The 19,324-nt window shown below is 42.7% G+C and overlaps 2 protein-coding genes across 4 annotated transcripts in view; one reads left to right on the top strand and one right to left on the bottom strand.

Annotated features, from left to right (window-relative positions):
• Nucleotides 1-1,039: 1,039 nt before the first annotated feature.
• On the bottom strand, nucleotides 1,040-17,802 carry parp9 (poly(ADP-ribose) polymerase family member 9). Of its 2 annotated transcripts, none has more exons than XM_083642081.1 (8): nucleotides 17,692-17,802; nucleotides 8,797-9,765; nucleotides 7,436-7,672; nucleotides 6,437-6,652; nucleotides 5,481-5,541; nucleotides 4,684-5,150; nucleotides 3,857-4,019; nucleotides 1,040-3,510 (listed from the first exon to the last, which is right to left on the bottom strand). In XM_083642081.1, exons 2-8 carry the CDS (start codon nucleotides 9,736-9,738, stop codon nucleotides 3,233-3,235), a joined length of 2,364 nt encoding a protein of 787 aa, XP_083498207.1. In that variant the 5' UTR covers nucleotides 9,739-9,765; nucleotides 17,692-17,802; the 3' UTR covers nucleotides 1,040-3,232. The 2 variants fall into 2 exon arrangements, with proteins under 2 accessions (XP_083498207.1, XP_083498206.1); XM_083642080.1 differs by lacking the exon at nucleotides 17,692-17,802 and adding an exon at nucleotides 16,953-17,070.
• Nucleotides 17,211-19,324, top strand: part of parp14rs1 (poly(ADP-ribose) polymerase family member 14-related sequence 1) — a 44,739-nt gene continuing 42,625 nt past the window's right edge. For both annotated transcript variants that reach the window (XM_083642079.1, XM_083642078.1), the window contains exons 1-2: nucleotides 17,211-17,441; nucleotides 17,614-17,717. In XM_083642079.1, coding sequence (XP_083498205.1) covers nucleotides 17,261-17,441; nucleotides 17,614-17,717 — 285 coding nt within the window. In that variant the 5' untranslated portion in view covers nucleotides 17,211-17,260. The remainder of the gene's footprint in view (nucleotides 17,442-17,613; nucleotides 17,718-19,324) is intronic.

Raw genomic sequence — 19,324 nt, 5'->3', positions numbered from 1 at the left:
ATATATATATATATATATATATATTTTTTTTTACAAAATGAATGCCTATGGCAGAAAATATGAAAGACAACGTGTTCTCCTCAATGAACTCTTTATTTCAATGTGTCTCCTCTCCAACACTCTGCTGTCCCCGGCGCATGCCGGTGTGAATTTACCATGTTTAAAACAGTTTTGTTGGCACAAAGGCCCGTGCCCAGCCAGAAAACTAGAGACTATATGAAGCTCCACCTCACGTTAGTCGGCTATGCAATTGAGTGGGGCGAGGAGGAACGAATTCCACCCAAACCTAGTCCAATTTTTTTTTTTTTTTAAATAACAAAATCGATCCAAATTCCACAGGATCGATTCCAATCCTTAACGATCAATTATCGATTTTTCGACAATTGATGAACATCCCTACTCCGTAGTACAAGTATCACGTGTGAAATTCTTGTGCTGTGGACTCCGTTTACAACATAGTACAAATATAACAGGGCATATGAGTGCAAAAACAACAAGAGACACAACAAGCAATAAGAGGGTATAAATGACAGGATGAGCATTTTACTAAACACTATTGGAATCAGGGTCCAACTGAGAAATATATTGAATTCCCCTAAGGCCATTTTTAGGAGGGAATATTAGCCATAATGTAAAGGTTGATTCATATAGGTTCAGTTGCCGAGCAGTTTGGGTGAGGCAGAAGTGATCTTTGGTACAATACTGTAGCAAATTGACATGTATGAAATGTTTTTCTTTGATTGATGCAGCCAGCTGATATTGCAATAATGCTTGCTTTTTTGTAGGCTGCTACAGGTGGTGTCTAAACATGTCCTGGTGTGCATAGTCTACAACCTAACGGCTGTAACAGTTTCATAGACAATCAGATTCAGATATGAGAGCAACACCTAGGGCTGGGCGATATTGACAAAATCATTATTATTATTTTGTATTTATTTTTTTACGAAATACCTCAATATCGATATTGTAACAATAGGTAGGGATGACTATTGGTGCCTTCACAAAATATTGACACAATGAGATTTTGGATAAATAATCATCAGTAATGTGGATATAATGACTAAATGGGTAAAGGCAAATAATAGAACAGCTACAACAGTCTGATAAGTTCCGAAAATTACCGGGAAATGACAACACTTATGCCATATCACGATATTACATAATCCAAAATCTAGGACTATCTAGTCCCATATCATATCAATATAATATCGATACATTGCCCAGCCCTAGCAACAGCATTAATCGTACACAGCCAAAGTTAATCACTTCCTTGTTTCCAAACACAATTAGGGATCACTGTCATCTTTATATACATGTGTGTCTTTCTGTTCTGCTGTCAAATCATAAACATTTAACTTTTTTTTTTGTAAAGGAGAGATCAACAGAGAAAAGATCATTTTTCTTGTGGTCGCTGTAGAGTCAAATCATATTCAACAAGTAACAGGCACAGTTGCTAATCAGACATTGATCATTTTTCCAACATTTCCAACATAGATGAGTGTCTGCAATGTTTGTTTACATTTGACAAAGTGAGGCATTGGAGATAAAAGAGGTAAAACTACAGTAAAGAATTGCATACTCATATGTAGTGTACATTATTCTGAGAAGTAGGACACTGATACTATCCATAAACAATGGACAGTCAGCTGTGTTGTCAGCCTTAGAATTTGATAGATTTGTATGTTCATTTTTTAAATCTTAAGACTGTATATTTTATTTGCTGTTATTACATGTTTGTAAAATGTATATGTTAAATTTTATTAAATCCCTATACTTGAGCATGTTTTGTTATTGAGCTGCTGCAGGGAAGGGTCATGAGATTGGAGTGTGGCACGTGACGAATAGGACAGTCATGGTAACTGTTATACCTGTGGTACTCACGTATCATAGTATTGAAAATATTTGAAAGAAACTCATGGTCTGCGTATGACTGTAGTTTGTGCTGTATCCACTACTTAAATGTCACTGAGCATTTTTCAGTATTTGGTGTTGCATCACACCATTTATCTGTGTTCTGGATCTGGTGTTGCAGGCAGGGGGAACTTGATATCATTTGTTACACAGCTCTTGTTGACATCATGGTGATGGTGCAGTTAGATAGATTGTAGATTGTTGCACTTCTATGGAGTGAGCCATTCCTTTAAGCTATTCTTCCAAGGTCATTCGGTTCTACATTCTTATAACAGAGGAAAACATCACGATTGTTCAAACTATAACCACAGTTTAATTTTTATTTCTTGACATGCTCCATCCCACTACTGTAATTACTCTCCATTTTGTTACACAATTAAAGTTTGACAATCATCAGTAGTGTGGTTATGCAGTATGTCCCACCATTTAGCCAAAGCCTCATATCTGTTGTAATATGGATTGTGTTACATCATGTGGTGTTTCTCAAGTCAGTTTTATAATTCAGTATACAAAGATTGGTTACATTTATTGCTTATCATTTTGGAGATTTTTACCGGAGAGTGGTCATATATCATGCGGTGCCACTAAAACAAATCACTCAGACATGCATCTATTTGTATAAAACACAATATTGTTTAAATTACCAAATGTTCGAGTTGTATCAGTTGCTCAATGAGCCTTTTTCACCAGCAGTAATTTTGTGTCTAAAAGGCAGGAAGTAACAAAGGGTCAAGCAAATATCCATTTAGGTCTTCCAGTAGCGGGGCCCTCGTTAATGTTTTGCTTGCACCTGTGTTACTTCCTGCCTTTTAGATACAAAATGGCTGAGGTGAAAAATGCTAATATTCAAAGCACAATGCCCTGCCTTGAAAAATGTGGGAATATTGCAAGGCAGGGCATTTTATTTTTTTTGCTTTTTGAGTACTTTAGATTCTAAAGTATTCAAAAAGCAAAATAAATAAATCAGTCATTCACTTCAAGAGAATACAACATTACATCAACTCACTTCATTTGTTTACTGATATTTCCTCTGTAATTTTATGCATAAGTGGTGCTTTTGGGGGGAGGGGGGGGGGGGTGGCTCATTTAAGTTTTGGTTCCATATCTGATTCTGATTTGGTCCCAGTTATGGTTGCAATTTGCAATGCTAAAAAAATATTTTTTCTTCAGATATAATAGAAGCATTAATTCCAAACATTTGGAATATAAAGTAGTTATTCATGTAAATCTAAATTATACTGTTATTTTGTTGGCAGTGCTCTTGTGCTGGTGGTGGCAGCAGCAGCACCCCGGTGGTAAGTGAATACAGAGGAAACACTGTTCAGGGCTTTTTGCAGATGATAATGTACTTTGGCAGAGCTTGGTAACCACTGAATATGACAGAGATATCAGGCCCTCCACTTACACTGTCGTACCGAACGAGTGGGTCGTCGCCCACAGCAGGTGGCACAATAAGGCCTGGGTGACCAGAGACGGAGCTCCCTGTCAGCACCTCGGCCTCCACAAAGTATAGATACTCCTCATCTGGCAACTTCTTCCACACCTCCATGGCTGTTTTCACGCTGTTAGCAAAATATATGCCCTCTCCATGCTTTTGGTCTGTGTAGAGGAAAACGCAAAATATATACAGTATATATAGATATAGATATATATAGATATGTGTGTCTCTCTCTCTCTCTCTCTCTATATATATATATATATATATATATATATATAGATCTAGGTGTGTGTATGTATATATATATATATATATATATATATATATATAGTATCTTTTATATTATCTTCTTTTTTGCTTTATTGTACTCCCAATTTCCACCCAGGGTTTAATCAAGTTCAGAGAATTTCATTACTACCTGACAAAAGACTAATTGAAATCAAAAGTACTTTATGTAATAACATTACTTAAACTTAAGATTATATTCAGCAGCATTCAATAACATACCATCGGGTGGCGTGTACTCTCTCTGGAATCCAACATGGCTGACCATGTCGCAGAACTGTGCAGGTATGCGTTGATACATTTTCTGAGAAGGAACCGATAAACCCATCTGTTTTCTCTTGAGCTCAAAGAACTCCTTCAGTGCTTGGTTCTCCACTTTGTCCACCTACAACACATCATAGATGCAAAAACAATAATAAACAAGGGTCAAGCAGTGGTGTACCAGACCTAGGACAATAGCAATTGTATAATACTGTAAAATAAATAAGTTCAAGCAATGCTTCCTCCATCTTAACTTGGAAGTAATGTGTCCACCTTGAAACTGTTTAGTTACTGAGTGTTGCTCAATTAGTTATAATATTTGAAACCATATGAAGTTATGTACTAAAATACTGTTTGGTGACGCTCCAAAGTTAAGCTAAATTTTGGCGAGGGAGAAACTGGCATGGCCGCTCTCAAAGGGCTACCTTGACCTCTCACATCAATCTGAATGAGAATGGGTTTTATGGGTACCCATAAGTCTCCCTTTTACATATAGAGTAGCATGATCATTTTTTTGACAAGGCAGCATAAATCAATAGAACACGATCACATCACTGACAGAATTTTGATAGGCCTCAAGGATCAGATTTATTTTCTTCCAAGGACCCGATTCTGGGGATGCATTTGCTGAGAGCCCAGAAAATCTCCCTCTTTTTCACAGCCTAATGTTGGCAGGTATGATGATGATGTTTCAAATGTAGGCATCTACTTTTGGAATACAGTAGTAGCTCTATTTGTGTATCAGAGGATGAAAGGACTTGGGCCCTTTATTTTTGCACTTAACCTACCCGGATTACTTGCAGCTTTTGATCCCTGAAGATATGTTTGCCTGAGAAGTCTGAAGGATAGTCGTCAACTGGCTTCCGTTCATAGGACACACTCCTATCTGACATGGTCATGGACTTCTCTTCCTCTCTGACAAACTCCTTCTGGACCTCGCAGAGCATGGCCTCCACCCGCACCCCGACGACCGCCGCATCTTCAACCGATTCCCCTTTCACCATTATGCCTGCATGACCTTTCTGAAAAAACTCCTTAATGACAAGACCCCTTTTAGTTTGGCGGGACAGCTGCTGAAATTCCTGCTCGCCAAAGTACTGGATGAAGTTGTTGGGGACAATGACGGTGCCGGATGAATTGAAGAGGTCAGTGAGCCATCGTTCAGCCTCGCGTGTCCTTTCTTCAGAAGGGCTGCTCAGACTGATCTGTCGACTGGGAGCCCTGCTGCCACGAAAGCCCTCATTCTGCTCAAACCCTGATAGAGAAGACAGAGAAGACCACATTCATTACTGCAATTTAGGATCATTATCGAAATGAGTTTCAGCAAAGCAACAGGATTGGTCAACAAACTCTTCAGTCTGCTGTACACATGCATTGGTAACCATTGTATAAAAGCCATAATAACTTTTCACTCTGCTGTACACATGCATTGGTAACCATTGTATAAAAGCCATAATGCCTTGAACGACGTTCTTTACTGGGAGTACTTCAGTATTTCCAATGGTGCGTGCACTCCCATCACCATCACAGTAAAGAACGCCTTCTCGGGTATTAGTGTTATGTATATTAAATATGATGTTGTTACCATGTGAAGGGCCAGGATGAGATGCCCTATCCTGGAGATGTCTCATTTGATCCTCAAAAGCCTAGAAAGAAAGCGTCATTAATATTGTTCTTTTCGCAATCCGCAATAGAGAGCCAAAGTCACGCCCACTTCCGGGTTAGGCATGCGCACCAAGAGATTTCATCCGCCATTTATTTTCCCATATACATTTCGTAAAATGCGTATACCTTTTTATTTACTTGGTCAAGCCAAACGATTGAGCTATATTTAGAATCAGGAGAGACCCGGACTCTCGTCATATCATCACACACACTTTATTGTAACTGCGGCATGTTATTGTCTGTATGTCTGTCCATTATGTCAATACTATTCGTCCTTTATGTCACTGTTTCACAATGCTAATTCAACAATAAAAAATACAAAAAAATCAGGAGACACCATAGAACATTTCACTGAGACAAAAGTTTTTGGTCCGAGTGAAATGTCCTATGGTTTCTCCTGTTTCTAAATACCGGTATAGCTGAATCACTGACAATCACAATCACAATCATTGACTAAGTAAAACTTTCACGAAATGTCTATGGGAAAATAAATAGCGGATGAAATCTCTTGGTGCGCATGCCTAACACGGAAGTGGGCGTAACTTTGGCTCTCTATTAATTATGCAATTATCAGTTGATATAATGAATGCATTGCTTACATCAGTCATTAAAACCCATACATTACAGATTCTGATTGTATTTGTGTTTTGTTACTCAAATCTTACTCTTCTTTAAATTGCTTAGCTTATGACCTCTTATTTATTGTTAAATATGATATGGAACAGTTTGTACTGCGATACATATAGTCTTTATCTACTAGTCTATTACAATTTTGTTTATTACTCCTGTAGAGGCACTTCTGTACTGCCTCAGACTGCAGGCCGATATTGACAGTACAGCAATACCAGTTCAACAACATGATTTTTGCGACATAACCTTGAATGTGTCGTGGTCAGGAGGATAGATGACAAAGTGGATGTCCATCCTGTCGGAGGCTTTGTGGGCGAAGTCAGCCGCTGCACGTGTCATCATGCAGGCAGCATCTCTCTTACTGAACTGAAGGTTGCCAGTGCCGATGGCTGGAAAGGCCACTGATGTGTAGCGATCTGAGACTGCCATCGTTAAGCAGTTGAATATTATTCTGTAAAGAATCTGAAATGAATGAACAGATAGAGTACTGTAGATACATAGGTCATTTGGATGTAATGCTTTTTGTTTTAAATTTCTGAAAAACTCTTATGGTACATCATCACAAGTATATAATGCAATTTACCTACTTAAAACAGTATTTTCCCAAAAGTATCAATGTTTATGTTACACAATTATTATTATTATTATTTGTCATCTTTGCGGCAAGCTGTATTCAACACTACATAGTATAACACTAATAGTATACATAGTATAATAATTCTCTGGGTGACAACATTAACAAGACACATTCAAACATATTAACTAATAGTAAGACCCAGTGAAAATTATTGAGATGACAAATGCAAGTTTGTTTTACTCTACATAATCTTTCAGAAGATCCCCCCCCCCCCCCCCCCCCTTTTAAATGCCCCTCATCATTGAAGGAATACATTAGCTCAGTGGTTTTCAAAGTGTGAGACTGTGGGCCTCCCCTCACCTAACCCTCCCCATCATGACTTTGTTATTTGATCCCATTGCCACTCAACAATTGAGCCAAAATAGCCTGCATGTATTAGCGGTATTGTCAGAAGTCAGAAGGCATTTATTAGTTTCTGACTCTGGGAAAGTAGGAAAAACAGTCAAATTCCCCCAAACTACTGCATCTCTGAACTATCTCTAACAAAATCACACACATTTAAGCTATTCTGTGTGATCTCCTTTTGATAACTAATGGAATATTTTTTTCAGTTCCATACGAGGCCCGCCTCCCACTTTGAAAACGCCTGCGAGTAGCTCATACTGCACCTCCTGCGCTGCTTTGTCCCCTCCTGGAGGACAAACAGTGTGATACACCCGTTTACACTTCAGATCATATGCTTGTGAGGGAATAACAGGCATGTGTGTTTGCCCAGTGACATGAGATCTGCTATGTCGATCCATTTCAATTTGAATCTTGTAGCCAGCTTTCTTGAGTAAAGCATTGGAGATTTCACCAGATGACAAGTTAAAGTTTGATGATGTGGTGTTCACGATGACATCCGTCTGAAAGGAGATAAAAACAGAGATGGCTTATGAAAAAGCAAAAATGGATAGTTTGTGAGAAGCGCCTTCTACTTTATAAAGTGTTTTCCTAGACTTTTGGTGAGGCTTGGTGATAACATCGTCAACTGGATTGGTTTTGTACAGCAGTCAGGGGATGATGGGCGAACAGCCTTTAAAGTCGAGCTGAAACGTCATCTGCACAGTATATATGACTACTTATTGTGACATATTTCCAAGTGAAACAGGGTAGAGGGGCGGGACATAGCGTGTGGAGGAGTTTGATTTGACCGGTGAAAAGTGGGCGGGTCAGATGAGGGACTGAATGCGAGGCGAGACGAGTGCCCTGCCTTCAGTGCCTCTGAGCAGCGGGAGAAAGCAGTCCGCTAAATCATTTATTTTACCCGACAAATCTGAAACCTACCGGTCACGTTTCAATAACTACAATAAATACCGTGGACTGTGTGCTCACTGGCTGGTTCACTGCACCCAACCCCAGAGCAGAGAACCGGGCCGGCGGTTCCCCCCCGGACGGACAGCCGTTTCCAAGCCGAGGGAGAGAACCGCCTGGCGGACTTGAAGCGTGCCACGAGCCGCGGTAGTGATATTCCTGTATTTATTTTATGTTACATGCTTATTGGCAAAGTATGGGCTAGCAAAGTCTGCCCATGTAGGCAGCCATGTTGCCTGCTTGGAATTTTCTTCCAGCCATGAAGATTGATTGACAGCTGTCATGTCATGATAGTATTGGTTGAAAATGTATAGTACTAGCTGACATAAGCAAAATTGTAGATTTCGTTATGAATGAAGACAACATGGTTGACTTTTGATGTGAAATGTTGAGAATTGTTGTTAATTTTTTGGCATACATTGTTAAATAAATAGGGATGTGATCTAAATTAAAATAGCTAAAAAGCCATTTTTCATTTCAGCTTGACAAGAATAAATATATGGCCACTGGGATATTTACATGAATTTGGAGAAGTCAGGCACAATATTACACACAGGATAATTAGGAATTTGTATAACCCTCTGAGATTCAAGTTCACATTTCACCAGAGATCAGCATAGCATACAGGGATAGTTAATAATAAGTAATTCAACAAATGAACATTCAATATTCTCACCTGCTGTTCTTCAATTTTACCCTTCTTCAGTATGAGATGGACTTTCCCAATCTGGACAGAGGTTTCTGGGTTTTTGGCAGCCGCAGCACCTCTCCCATGGCCCCCTGCTGCCTGGCTGTATGACATGTCAGCCGCAGCACCTCTCCCATGGCCCCCTGCTGCCTGGCTGTATGACATGTGTGTGTTTGCTAGCATCTGACGGCAGGCTCTCTCCATTTCAGAGACAGAAGGCTCATCATGGTTCACCAGGAAGATCTCGCCGGGAAGACTACCTGGTTTTTTCCGGTCATAGTGGTGTTTCAGGGTTGTCACTATGATGTCCGCACATCGCGGGAGGGGGAAGTTGAACAGTCCAGAGCTCAAAGCAGGAATGGCGACAGACTGCAGATCGTGTTTCTCAACTAAGAAAAGGATGCTCCGCACGGCTTCTGCCAGCCGTGGTTCAGCCTGCTCAACAATGGCTGCAGTTGGATTTCCTGGTACTCTTGGGCCCACAGCATGGATGATCTTCTTGCATGGTAGCTTCCCAGCATTTGTGACAACTGCTTCTCCTGTGTTCAAGGCACCATGCCTCTTGATGTATTCCTGACTCTCTCTCTGGATCTCTGGGCCACCAGCATTGGACAGTGCTAGGGCAAGGCCGCCGTAATGCTCCAGCCGATCATTAGCGGCATTAACAACAGCATCCGCTGTGAAGTTGGTGAGATCAGCCTTCCACACAGACACCTTCACGCCATTCTGCAGCTCAGCAGAAAGCCTCCTTTCTGGGACAACAGTTGGTCTACTCCAGTGTCCTGAGCTTGGATCTCTGTCAAAATCCACACCATGGATTTTGACCGAACACCCGAATTTGCTTTGAAGGACATCTTGCAGAGCAGGTCCACACCGTCTCACAATGTTAACTGAGGCTCCATGAAGAGGAACATCTAGTTTGCTGGCCATGACTCCCACAGATAACCCAATTTCGATCTAGGGAGAGAGATTGTGTGTCAGTAAATGCATCATCAATATGCAGGCCTACACAGCAGGGTGGCAATTTCATCATTTTACCGATCTGGCCTTCAGCGTCACAATCTTTTTTTATGGCACAAGGCCACATGCCAGCAGGGCACAAAGGCCATTCCTCTATTGACGTCGTGAAGAGCAATTTTCCTGAAATGTGTGTTAAAATGAGCCAATAAGCCTGCTTTCCAAACGAGCCATAGCCATCTCAAATGAGCATAGCGCATTGTTTCATTCAATGTCCAGATGCAGCGAAAATGTTAGTAATGTTGCAGTTAAATTGTTTATTTTGTTTAATTATGTGCAACATGTCGTGCAGAACATGCAGCAAAGGGACAGAGGAGGAGCAATTCCTGATGATGATGCTGACTTTGGAGGTCGGGGAGCAATTCATCGCTATTCATTTTCACCAACATCAAAATGTTTTGAACCATTATTTCATGGTACAAGACAGGAATTTTACATAGGCTAATTGTACATGTATTGGGGAATTAAAAAAACAGGGGGCTACTTGCAACTAGTACATTCATACTTTTCTATTAAGGCGTAATGACTCCGCGCTAAGATGCCTCTCCTCTTGCGGTGAGAGAGGGCATCTGCTCAGACTAGAATAGAGAATCCCCCCCCGTAGGGGATTCTTCGGGAGTCAAGACATTGGTGATGGCCTGGGGAGGTGGGTGGGTCGAAACACAGCTTTCAGAGAATGGGATGCGATCAGCTTGGGTACCGCGGCCAGAAGATCAGGGAAGGAGGACGATGACCCACAGAGCATGGCTATAAATACTGCTACGTCATAGCCTCGGCACTGACGACATTATCGGCATCATATAGGCAAGTGCGTCACGCGGACGTCACGCTGGGATTACACTTGTGCTCGTCACACTAGGATTACATGGTGCAGATCTGAAACTGCACGCGGGCATCAATGTACTATATGTCTGGGCCTGGACAGGCAGTGTCACTCGAGCAATTGTGAGGTCATCGGTGATGATGTCATCAGTGATGTAATTGGTGTGAGATCAACGGTGACCTTGTGATGTCATCAGTGAGGTGAGGTCACTAGGAATGCGCGTGGTGCGAGGCAGCGTGTCGTCACGCTGGGATTACACTTGTGCTCGTCACGCTAGGATTACATGGTGAGGTGAGGTCACATATGCATAAACCCCCTAAACCCCTAACCCCCCCCCCCCCCCAGTAATGAGTACAGTTAGTTGTTGCTGAGGCTATAAAGTTACTGTGGATCATCTAAGAATTTGTTCATAACCATGATGTCAGCCAATGCAAAACAACTAGGCTATTAAATCAACAAGCATGAAATGGCAGCATAATCAGAAGTTATGAGATCATATTCATATAGCCTAGTTGAACTTGCAATTGCAGGAAAGCAAAGCGAATGTGATTAAATGAACAACGTTTGACACTTAGGCCAATCAGAGGCAGAGATGGGCGGGTCATGCCTTTGCCAAAATATCGCTTCCTGGTCACAGAGAAGAAATGAACACAAAATTGAGAAAGGAGTTTTCCACACGGGTATTTTAATTCCCAATTTCCATTTACGTTTTGGTTTCAGTATACATGCTACAGCATGCGCTGGGACGCGTCATCAGTGATGTTGACTGGGGTCGTGGGGTGTTTCGGGTCTGTCAACATCATACACCCTCGCCCAGTAGACCCAGCCGAGGCCGATTACGACCCCGACCCGCGTCCCAGAAGCAGCCGCTCACGGATCAGCCTTCCTACTCTGTCTGCAACGTTGCCCACGGAAGGGTTGATCACGCCCAATCTGCTGCAATAGAGTTTAGTGCTACACCGCAGTATTGAAAGACCTTCGGTGCATGGAGGTCTAATGCCCTGTGGGGTGATTCCAGGCCGGGCACCTCCTTCGTCTCACCAGAACCTCCTGCGGAAAAAGGCAATCCTACCATGCCGTACCATGGGCAGGGAGGATCCCTCAAGGAGGCCTGTGCGCTGCACGTCATTCACCTGCGCCGAGCACCTCGCTCTAGCCTGAAGGACCCCAGGCCGCGCCGATGTTTACGCAGATTTTCAGGAGGCTGATCCGTAGCGTTTGTAGATTTCTCCCTCACGAGAGAGCCAGGCTGGGGTGCTAAAACCCATCCCGTAACGGATGCCGTCTCTCCGACCATCAACTGTCTCTCCAGCTTGTCACCAAACTATACTTGGTTGTCACCTAGTCTATTCCTAAGTGTCACTGGCCAGACGGAGCCAGGATTGTAGGTTTCAGTATACATGCTACAGCATGCAAGTACATCAAATTAAATTGGATAACGGATAATGCCAAATACACGGACCGCTTCCTGTGTGAACGGTGAGGCATCAGTTCAGCTTGTGCCTGCCTCAAGCTTCAGCTCTGCTACGTTCGGCGTCCTGTGTGAACAAGGGCTTAGGGATCTCAGGGCGTCCTGGCCAGAGGGAGGGCCAACGGATGCCCTCTGTCTGTCTGAAGAAGGCCATTTTAGTGTCAGAATGACAAGAGAGACAGACAAGACAGTTCTTCGCCTATTTTGAGATCCGTGCATGACCGAGCAGGTGGGTGAGTGATGAACTTACCTCCCTGTATCCCCACTCACTCATCGCTGATGACCTAACTGATGACATCACTCACTGACGATATCACAATTGCTCAAGTGACATCACTGGTGACATCACAATGACATCTCACACACACACACACACACACACACACACACACACACACACGAGTGACATCACCGATGGCATCATCAGTGATTTATGTCACTGATGATGTCATAGACATTGTGACATCATCAGTGATGTCATAAATCCTTCCCTGCAGAGGCAATAAGTAGGACCGGTAGAGTTTGTGTAACCGCACAAAGTTCTTCTACACAGTGAGTTAATGGGCACTGCACTAGTGGATTACAAACTGAGCAACAGGGGAACGCGAGCTGCTATCTCCCAATGTGACAGACAGCAAACACAGCAGGCTGAGCAGTGAGCATGCTGCACCAAGGTAATAGATCGTTCATTTTCTAATTGTAAGTACGGTAAGTAAAATGTATTTATATAGCACCATTCACAGAGCAAGCTCACAAAGTGCTTCACAGTTCACATCATCAAATACAATGAATCCGCAATGAATCATACAACAATGAATCATACAACAATGAATCATACAGAAACACACATGCAACACAGGTAATACACAGTGATAAACAAGAGGCTAAGCAAAAGCCAAACTGAAAAGATGCGTTTTTAGCTGCTTTTTAAAAATGTCGATGGAGGCAGCACATCTTAAGGCTAGTGGAAGAGCGTTCCACAGATTGGGAGCAACAGACTGGAAAGATCTGTCACCTTTAGTTTTAAGCCTCGAGCGAGGAACAGCTAGTAGGCCCTGATCCGAAGACCTAAGTGACCTGCTGGTGGAGTAAGGAAGTAATAGATCGCTGATATAGGCAGGTGCCTGACCATGCAGGGCTCTAAAAGTGAAAATAAGAACTTTAAACTGGATCCTAAATTTGATGGGCAGCCAGTGGACTTGGTCAACAGCCTCGCAGCAGCATTCTGGACCACTTGTAGTCGGTCCAAAGACCATACTTCCTCCTTCTTTGCGAGCTATTCAAGAGGTTAATTGTCAGCTGTCGCAAGTCGCTTTTATTTGCAGATATCATAAGATAAGTTATCATAAGCTTCATATTAAAATGTGCATGATAAAAGGTCCAAATACCTTATGAAAATGCCTTTGATAAGAGAAAGTAGCAGTGAGCTGCTTGGGCGACGGTACCACAGAAGAAGAATATACCATGAAGGCCCTGCAAAACTAACCCAGGCTACCCCAAAACTAGCTAGCAGCATAGACGTTCAGAGAGGACTGGTCGCATTTGGGGATTTCAGCTGGCAGCTTTTTCACCAGCAATAACGTCACTTCCCAGACTCTGGTAAGGAAACAGCTATAGCGAATGATTAAAACAAGATGTCTCCAGAAAGATAAGAAGTTTGACTTGTGGTTTCAGCCATTAAACCGGGTGGAAACAGCACGTGACCAATTGTAGCAGCAGTTGAAACAGAACTTTGATAGAATATTGGCAAAAAAGTGGTTGGGTTTGGCGTCGGTGAGCGTCACCGACGTTATGGGTATCGTTTGGATTTTATCGATACCGGTTCCGGTATCAGTACTGGTTATCGATACCGATACTTATCGATACTCTTATCGATACTAATCTCCATAATTTGGTGCAAAAAAATAAAGACATGATCATGAAAAGATTTGAATAGATTCAACAGTTATTTTGTAAAATTCCTGAGAAGGCCTATTTCACCACAGTGAATATGATGATTTATTAAACCTAGGCCACCTATGTGGTAGAAATATGCAATTATTATGTTTTAATTGGAGCCCTTTGACCAGAGAAAACAGCTGTAGTTTCCCCCATGTCACTCTTAAGGGGAATCACACTACAACACCCAGAATGCATTGCGCATGCCAATTGAGACTCGACACTCAAAGTTGCCTGCAATACATCCCTTTACTGGGGCATATTTTCATTTAGAAAACGTTTTCTTCATTGAGTCTGGATAAATCACACCCGTTTTCAAAGGATTATTAAACAAACCAGCGCGATGGAGTTATGTTACGTGGAGTTTGTGGACCAACTTTATCTGAACGGATGGCTCAGTCTGGATGTAGCCAGTGGTGTAGTCTACCTTTTTTCAGAGGGTATACTGTGACTCTGACTGTGACTGAGACCATATTATATCTTTTTTTTGCATCGCTAATAGCTTTTTATCAAAATAACAATCCACAAGGAGAATTTGTGCCAATTTTGGTGCTTCTTTCCAGAAGTGAATGATTTTTCTTTAATCTGCCTCATTAAAGTCTTGCCGCAATGAAAAATTTGAACGCTATGACTCGAGGGATGACTTAGCCTTATCTTTTAGAGTCCTCTTGGGCCACTGTGTTTAAGATTTTATACACAAATTCATTCACACTGCTGTAGAATAAAATGACTATAAAATCAATCACGGCAGACACTCCCAGTCTTGACCATGTGGGGGCAGTAAGAAACTGTCTATGAAATACATGTTTGAAATGGGGGTGTGGCGATCTGAAAAGCTTAGCCACTTTCACACAGAGATCGCGCAATATTGCCATTCAGATGGCCTGCAACGCCGGCAGCCTTGCCACAGAAATTTTCACACAGAGCCAAGTAGCCCCACCATATTTCCGCCCCGGGGGTGTGCTTTCAGGTGACAGCCACCCCTCCCGGATTGAAATGAGGCGAGGGGAGGCATTTCCACCCAGCTCCTCCTAGTAGCCTAAATGAATATTTTCATAGGTTAGTGTAGCCTAGGCCAGTAGGCCTAGTATGATGAACGAATCAACAACCAAACATTGCCGATGTACGCATGAGAGCTCACCTTAATATGCCCACAACAGCAGAAAGTGTTCTCCACATGTAGCATGGTAACAAGGCTTTCAATATTCATCTGATCGACCTTATGGATCACAGAGGCACCATCATGTATTATATAAGGCTAATTCTTATCTTTTGGTTCCAGTTTTTTGTAAAGCAAATTATTCCCATGAAGTAGCCTAATTAGCGTCCGTTAGGAAAGCGGATGCCCGCTTGTCAAACAGCTGCAGTCTGCATAATGTTACTCGTCGTCGGGGAATAGTAGGATACTATAACGTTAGTAGTTTTTGTAAGGGAATGCACAACAGGCTATTTTGCCTACTAATGTCAACATCGTTTGAGCATAAATAGCCTAACCTACTTACTCATAGTGTAGGCACGGAGCATTCCTCCTGGCGCCCCTGTTGCAGTCATGATTGTATAGGCTACTTTTTTTTTTTTTTACTTAATGCCTTTCTTGCTATGTGAGGTGGTTTCCCTGTCATTTTTTTTTATAAATGAGCTGTTCAAAGCAGATATAGCTGGTGAGCTATCAGCCCGCACACTCACCGGATAAAAAAAGTTTTAGGTGCACGGCACAAGAGTTTCTATAGAGCAGTAGAGAAGGAGCCAGCACTCAAAGATGTCCTTTTGAGGGTTTTTATTCCTGTTTCAAAGCACAGCGTACGCGTTTCAGCACGTAGCCTTCGTCAGCGAGCTGACCATTCGCACCGTTCCGTGTCGCCGCTCCTACGCTTTCAGGTGGAGGCGGGATGTCGGCTGATCCGGCGCTATGACTACCTCCACTGGCCGAACGAAAGGTGTAACACAATAACCCTTCTCACGGGGGCCATTTTGTATATATATGTCCTTTATTTACACATTTAAATACATGTGTCATCAAAATGCACTCTGGCAGTTTAAAATGAGCAAACTGAATTGCAGTGCACAATACATATTAAATATTAAAATTCATTCAATATCTAAAAATCACAGTAAAGCCAGGGTAAACACAGGTGCAAGCAAAACACTAATGAGGTTTTCCAACTTCCATGATTGGAATTTGGAAACCCTAATTTAGTGTTTTGCTTGCACCTGTGTTTATTCTGCCTTTTCGACACAAAACGGCCCCCGTGAGAAGGGTCTATTATCCACGACTCCGCTTTCATCACATCGGAGACGCGGATTACATATTCCGTAACATTTACCGCTTTCAAGGCCGGTGTAAAAGCGGCTAATGTGAATATCTTGCACTATCCCCTTGTTTTCCGCGGTTTCTTCATTGGGGAGAAAGTTGTTCATGTTCACACTGATCTCTGGCTGGCTGACAAAATGTACCAAATGAGTGCTATTCTACATTTACTTCAGTAGAGGGAGGCATAGACAACATTAAACGAGCAAGGTAATCTTGTTTCTTTCACTGTTGTGAAGCTTAATTTTAATTATGTTGTCCATTTCCATAGCTTGGTCAAATTGATAGGCTAATTATAGATGATTTAGAATACAAACAAGTCGTGCAGTCAACTTTTCTCTTTGTATTTGCAGTGACTTGGTTTGTACAACGAGTGTTTAGGGAGAGCTGCTGACGCATGATGTAGGCTAATGGAGTGACAAGGGGGGAAAAGGTGTTACTTGTAGCCTATGTGCAGCGTTAGTGCGATGATTAGGCTACTGTTAAACTAAACCGTGTATTATATTTCAACCCTGATCTTCAGCAAGACAGACCATACATTTTAAATAAATATAGTGACTTTGCAGAAAAACGAGACATGTACTCACCGGACCCACCACCACCCGGCCAGTGAAGTGAAAGGAGAATGCACGCCACGCCCCCTGTGAAGGAGATTTGCCAAGTAGTAAACTAGTAGTAAACTACAGTAATAACTTAAGTTTGCCCTACTTTCGGCTTCAACAGTCACCACCGACCAGTCTGCGTAACGTTAGCGTTACCTCGCTGCTCTCAGACAGAAACTCAACTGTGTGGCTTCCCAGCGGTCACAGCGTTTCAGCAGAAACAAAAGTGAAAGTGACAGACTCCTCTCTGGTCTCACCACGGCAGCAGCGAAGCGAGTTGGCTCGGGGCAGCGATGGAGGACGACGCGTATCCCCACGCCTTGCTCGTCGAGCTCGGTGAACACAAGATCCCCAAACTGAAAAACAAGTTGGTGAAATATTTCCAAAGTAAGAAATCAAACGGCTCAGGCGACTGTCGAGTTGAGTATGAGGAGCGCAGCGGGGCGGCGGTGCTGCGCTTCAAAACAGAGGAGGGTGAGTCAGGCCACACAGCAAGATGACAACTTTTAACATTAGGCTCCCTCTTTCAGAATTATTTTTGCCGGAAATGGTTGACGTGTGTGTGTGTGTGTGTGTGTGTGTGTGTGTGTGTGTGTGTGTGTGTGTCTCTGTCTGTCTGTCTGTCCCTCTTTCTTTCTTTCTACAGACCGAGAAAGAGTTTTGGGGAAAGAAAAGCATGCGATCAATTTGGATCAAGGGGTGTTGAAGATGACTCTCCGCTTACCTAACGATGAGAAATCACCAAAGCAGGTAACGCCGAGTCGGTACAACGCAAAATGTCGATACAGTGAACCAGTAATACACAGCACATGTGGTCAGAGGTTTCCCATCATCAGTATGTCAATTTGAGCACAATTAATTTAGCACAAACTGTCACATGACCACCTCACGAGGTCACGTGATCAGGATGGGCTGGCTAGGGAAATAACAGTAGGGAGAGTGAAACCTGTCATTGCAACAGTCCTTCCTAAATCAATCTCTCACTGTTCTGTTCAAACGAAACAACAGTGACAAACTACGGTATTCCATTTTGCTAGAGACCCTCTGAAACCCCCTCAAGGACTCCTGGGGGTCCCCAGACCCCAAGTTGCTGTAAGAATTTTGAGATTAGGGACACAAGTCTTAGTCATGTGAGTGAACCTTGAGGCCTTTTCTAAATTAGACATCTTTATTGTCCAGTCACATGCACTGGCGCCGGAACAAGGGGGACATGGGGACATTTTGTCCCCTTTAAAATTTGGTCCCCCTAAAAAAAAAAACTTTTTTTTTCTTTTTCTTTTTTAAATCTGAGGGGGCAACTGCCCCTGACGCTTAGAGCCCACTTTACACTGTTTACACAGCCTGTGATGCTTGTTAAAGGATCGTTGTGGGATTATTACACCTGAGAGACAGACAGACCTGGACTCTGTACTGCACTCACTGTCATTGGCTGCTGCTATAATCGTATACGGTTATTGTTATTTTATTTTTGTGTTGAGATGACAAGTTTTGCACTGTGTTTCGAAGTGATAATAATAATAATAATAATAAGTTCAGTGTTTCTGCCTGTGTTGCTGTCTGTTGTAGTGTAATTATAAAATGACCTAAAGGGAGAGCAGGTCACCAAGTGAGTGAGAAAAGGAAAAATACTGAATAATTACATCACTACAGTATAATCCTAATGTTAATTTAAAATGAGATATTCATCTAAATATGGCTAAAAATCATCCAAACGTCCATAAAAACGTAAACCTGAGGGCCACCATAGGACAGATAACAGGCAATAGAAGTGCTATACACGGGGGGCATGGTGGTGCAGTGGGAAGCGCTGTCGCCTCACAGCTAGAAGGTCCTGGGTTCGATTCCCACCTGGGACGCTGTGAGCGCTGAAGGAATGCGTGCCCGTCCGCATGTCCTCGAGTGCCCACCGCCCGGGTGGTGTCGTCAAAGGGGCCTTTCTGTGTGGAGTTTGCATGTTCTCCCCGTGCCCCCTGGGGGTTTCCTTCATATAGGAACCCCACATGAAAACATGCAATACCCTGGTTGCTGAAGTGGTGCCTCCTCTGGTCGTTAGGGGCGCCTGTTCGGAGGGAGGGGAACTCGTTGGAATAGCGTGAACCTCCCACGTGCTATGTCCTACCGGTGAAGCTTCCCCTGTCAGGTGAAAAGAAGCGGCTGGCTACTGCCCATGTCTCGGAGGAAGCATGGAGCCAGTTTCGGCTCTCCCCAGATCGGCAGAGGGTGGAGCAGCAACCAGGATAAATAAATTAAATTAGCACTAATGGGGGATGAAAATGGGATAAAAAATTGGGAAAAACATAAAAAAAAGAAAAAAGAAGTGCTATAGACAATTACATATCTCAAGCAGTACAGAATAA

This window comes from Poromitra crassiceps (assembly GCF_964638095.1).
Source record: "Poromitra crassiceps genome assembly, chromosome: 8".
Taxonomy (NCBI): Eukaryota; Metazoa; Chordata; class Actinopteri; order Beryciformes; family Melamphaidae; genus Poromitra; species Poromitra crassiceps.
Note: the sequence above shows the minus strand (reverse complement) of the source record. Positions and strands in the feature narration are given on the sequence as shown.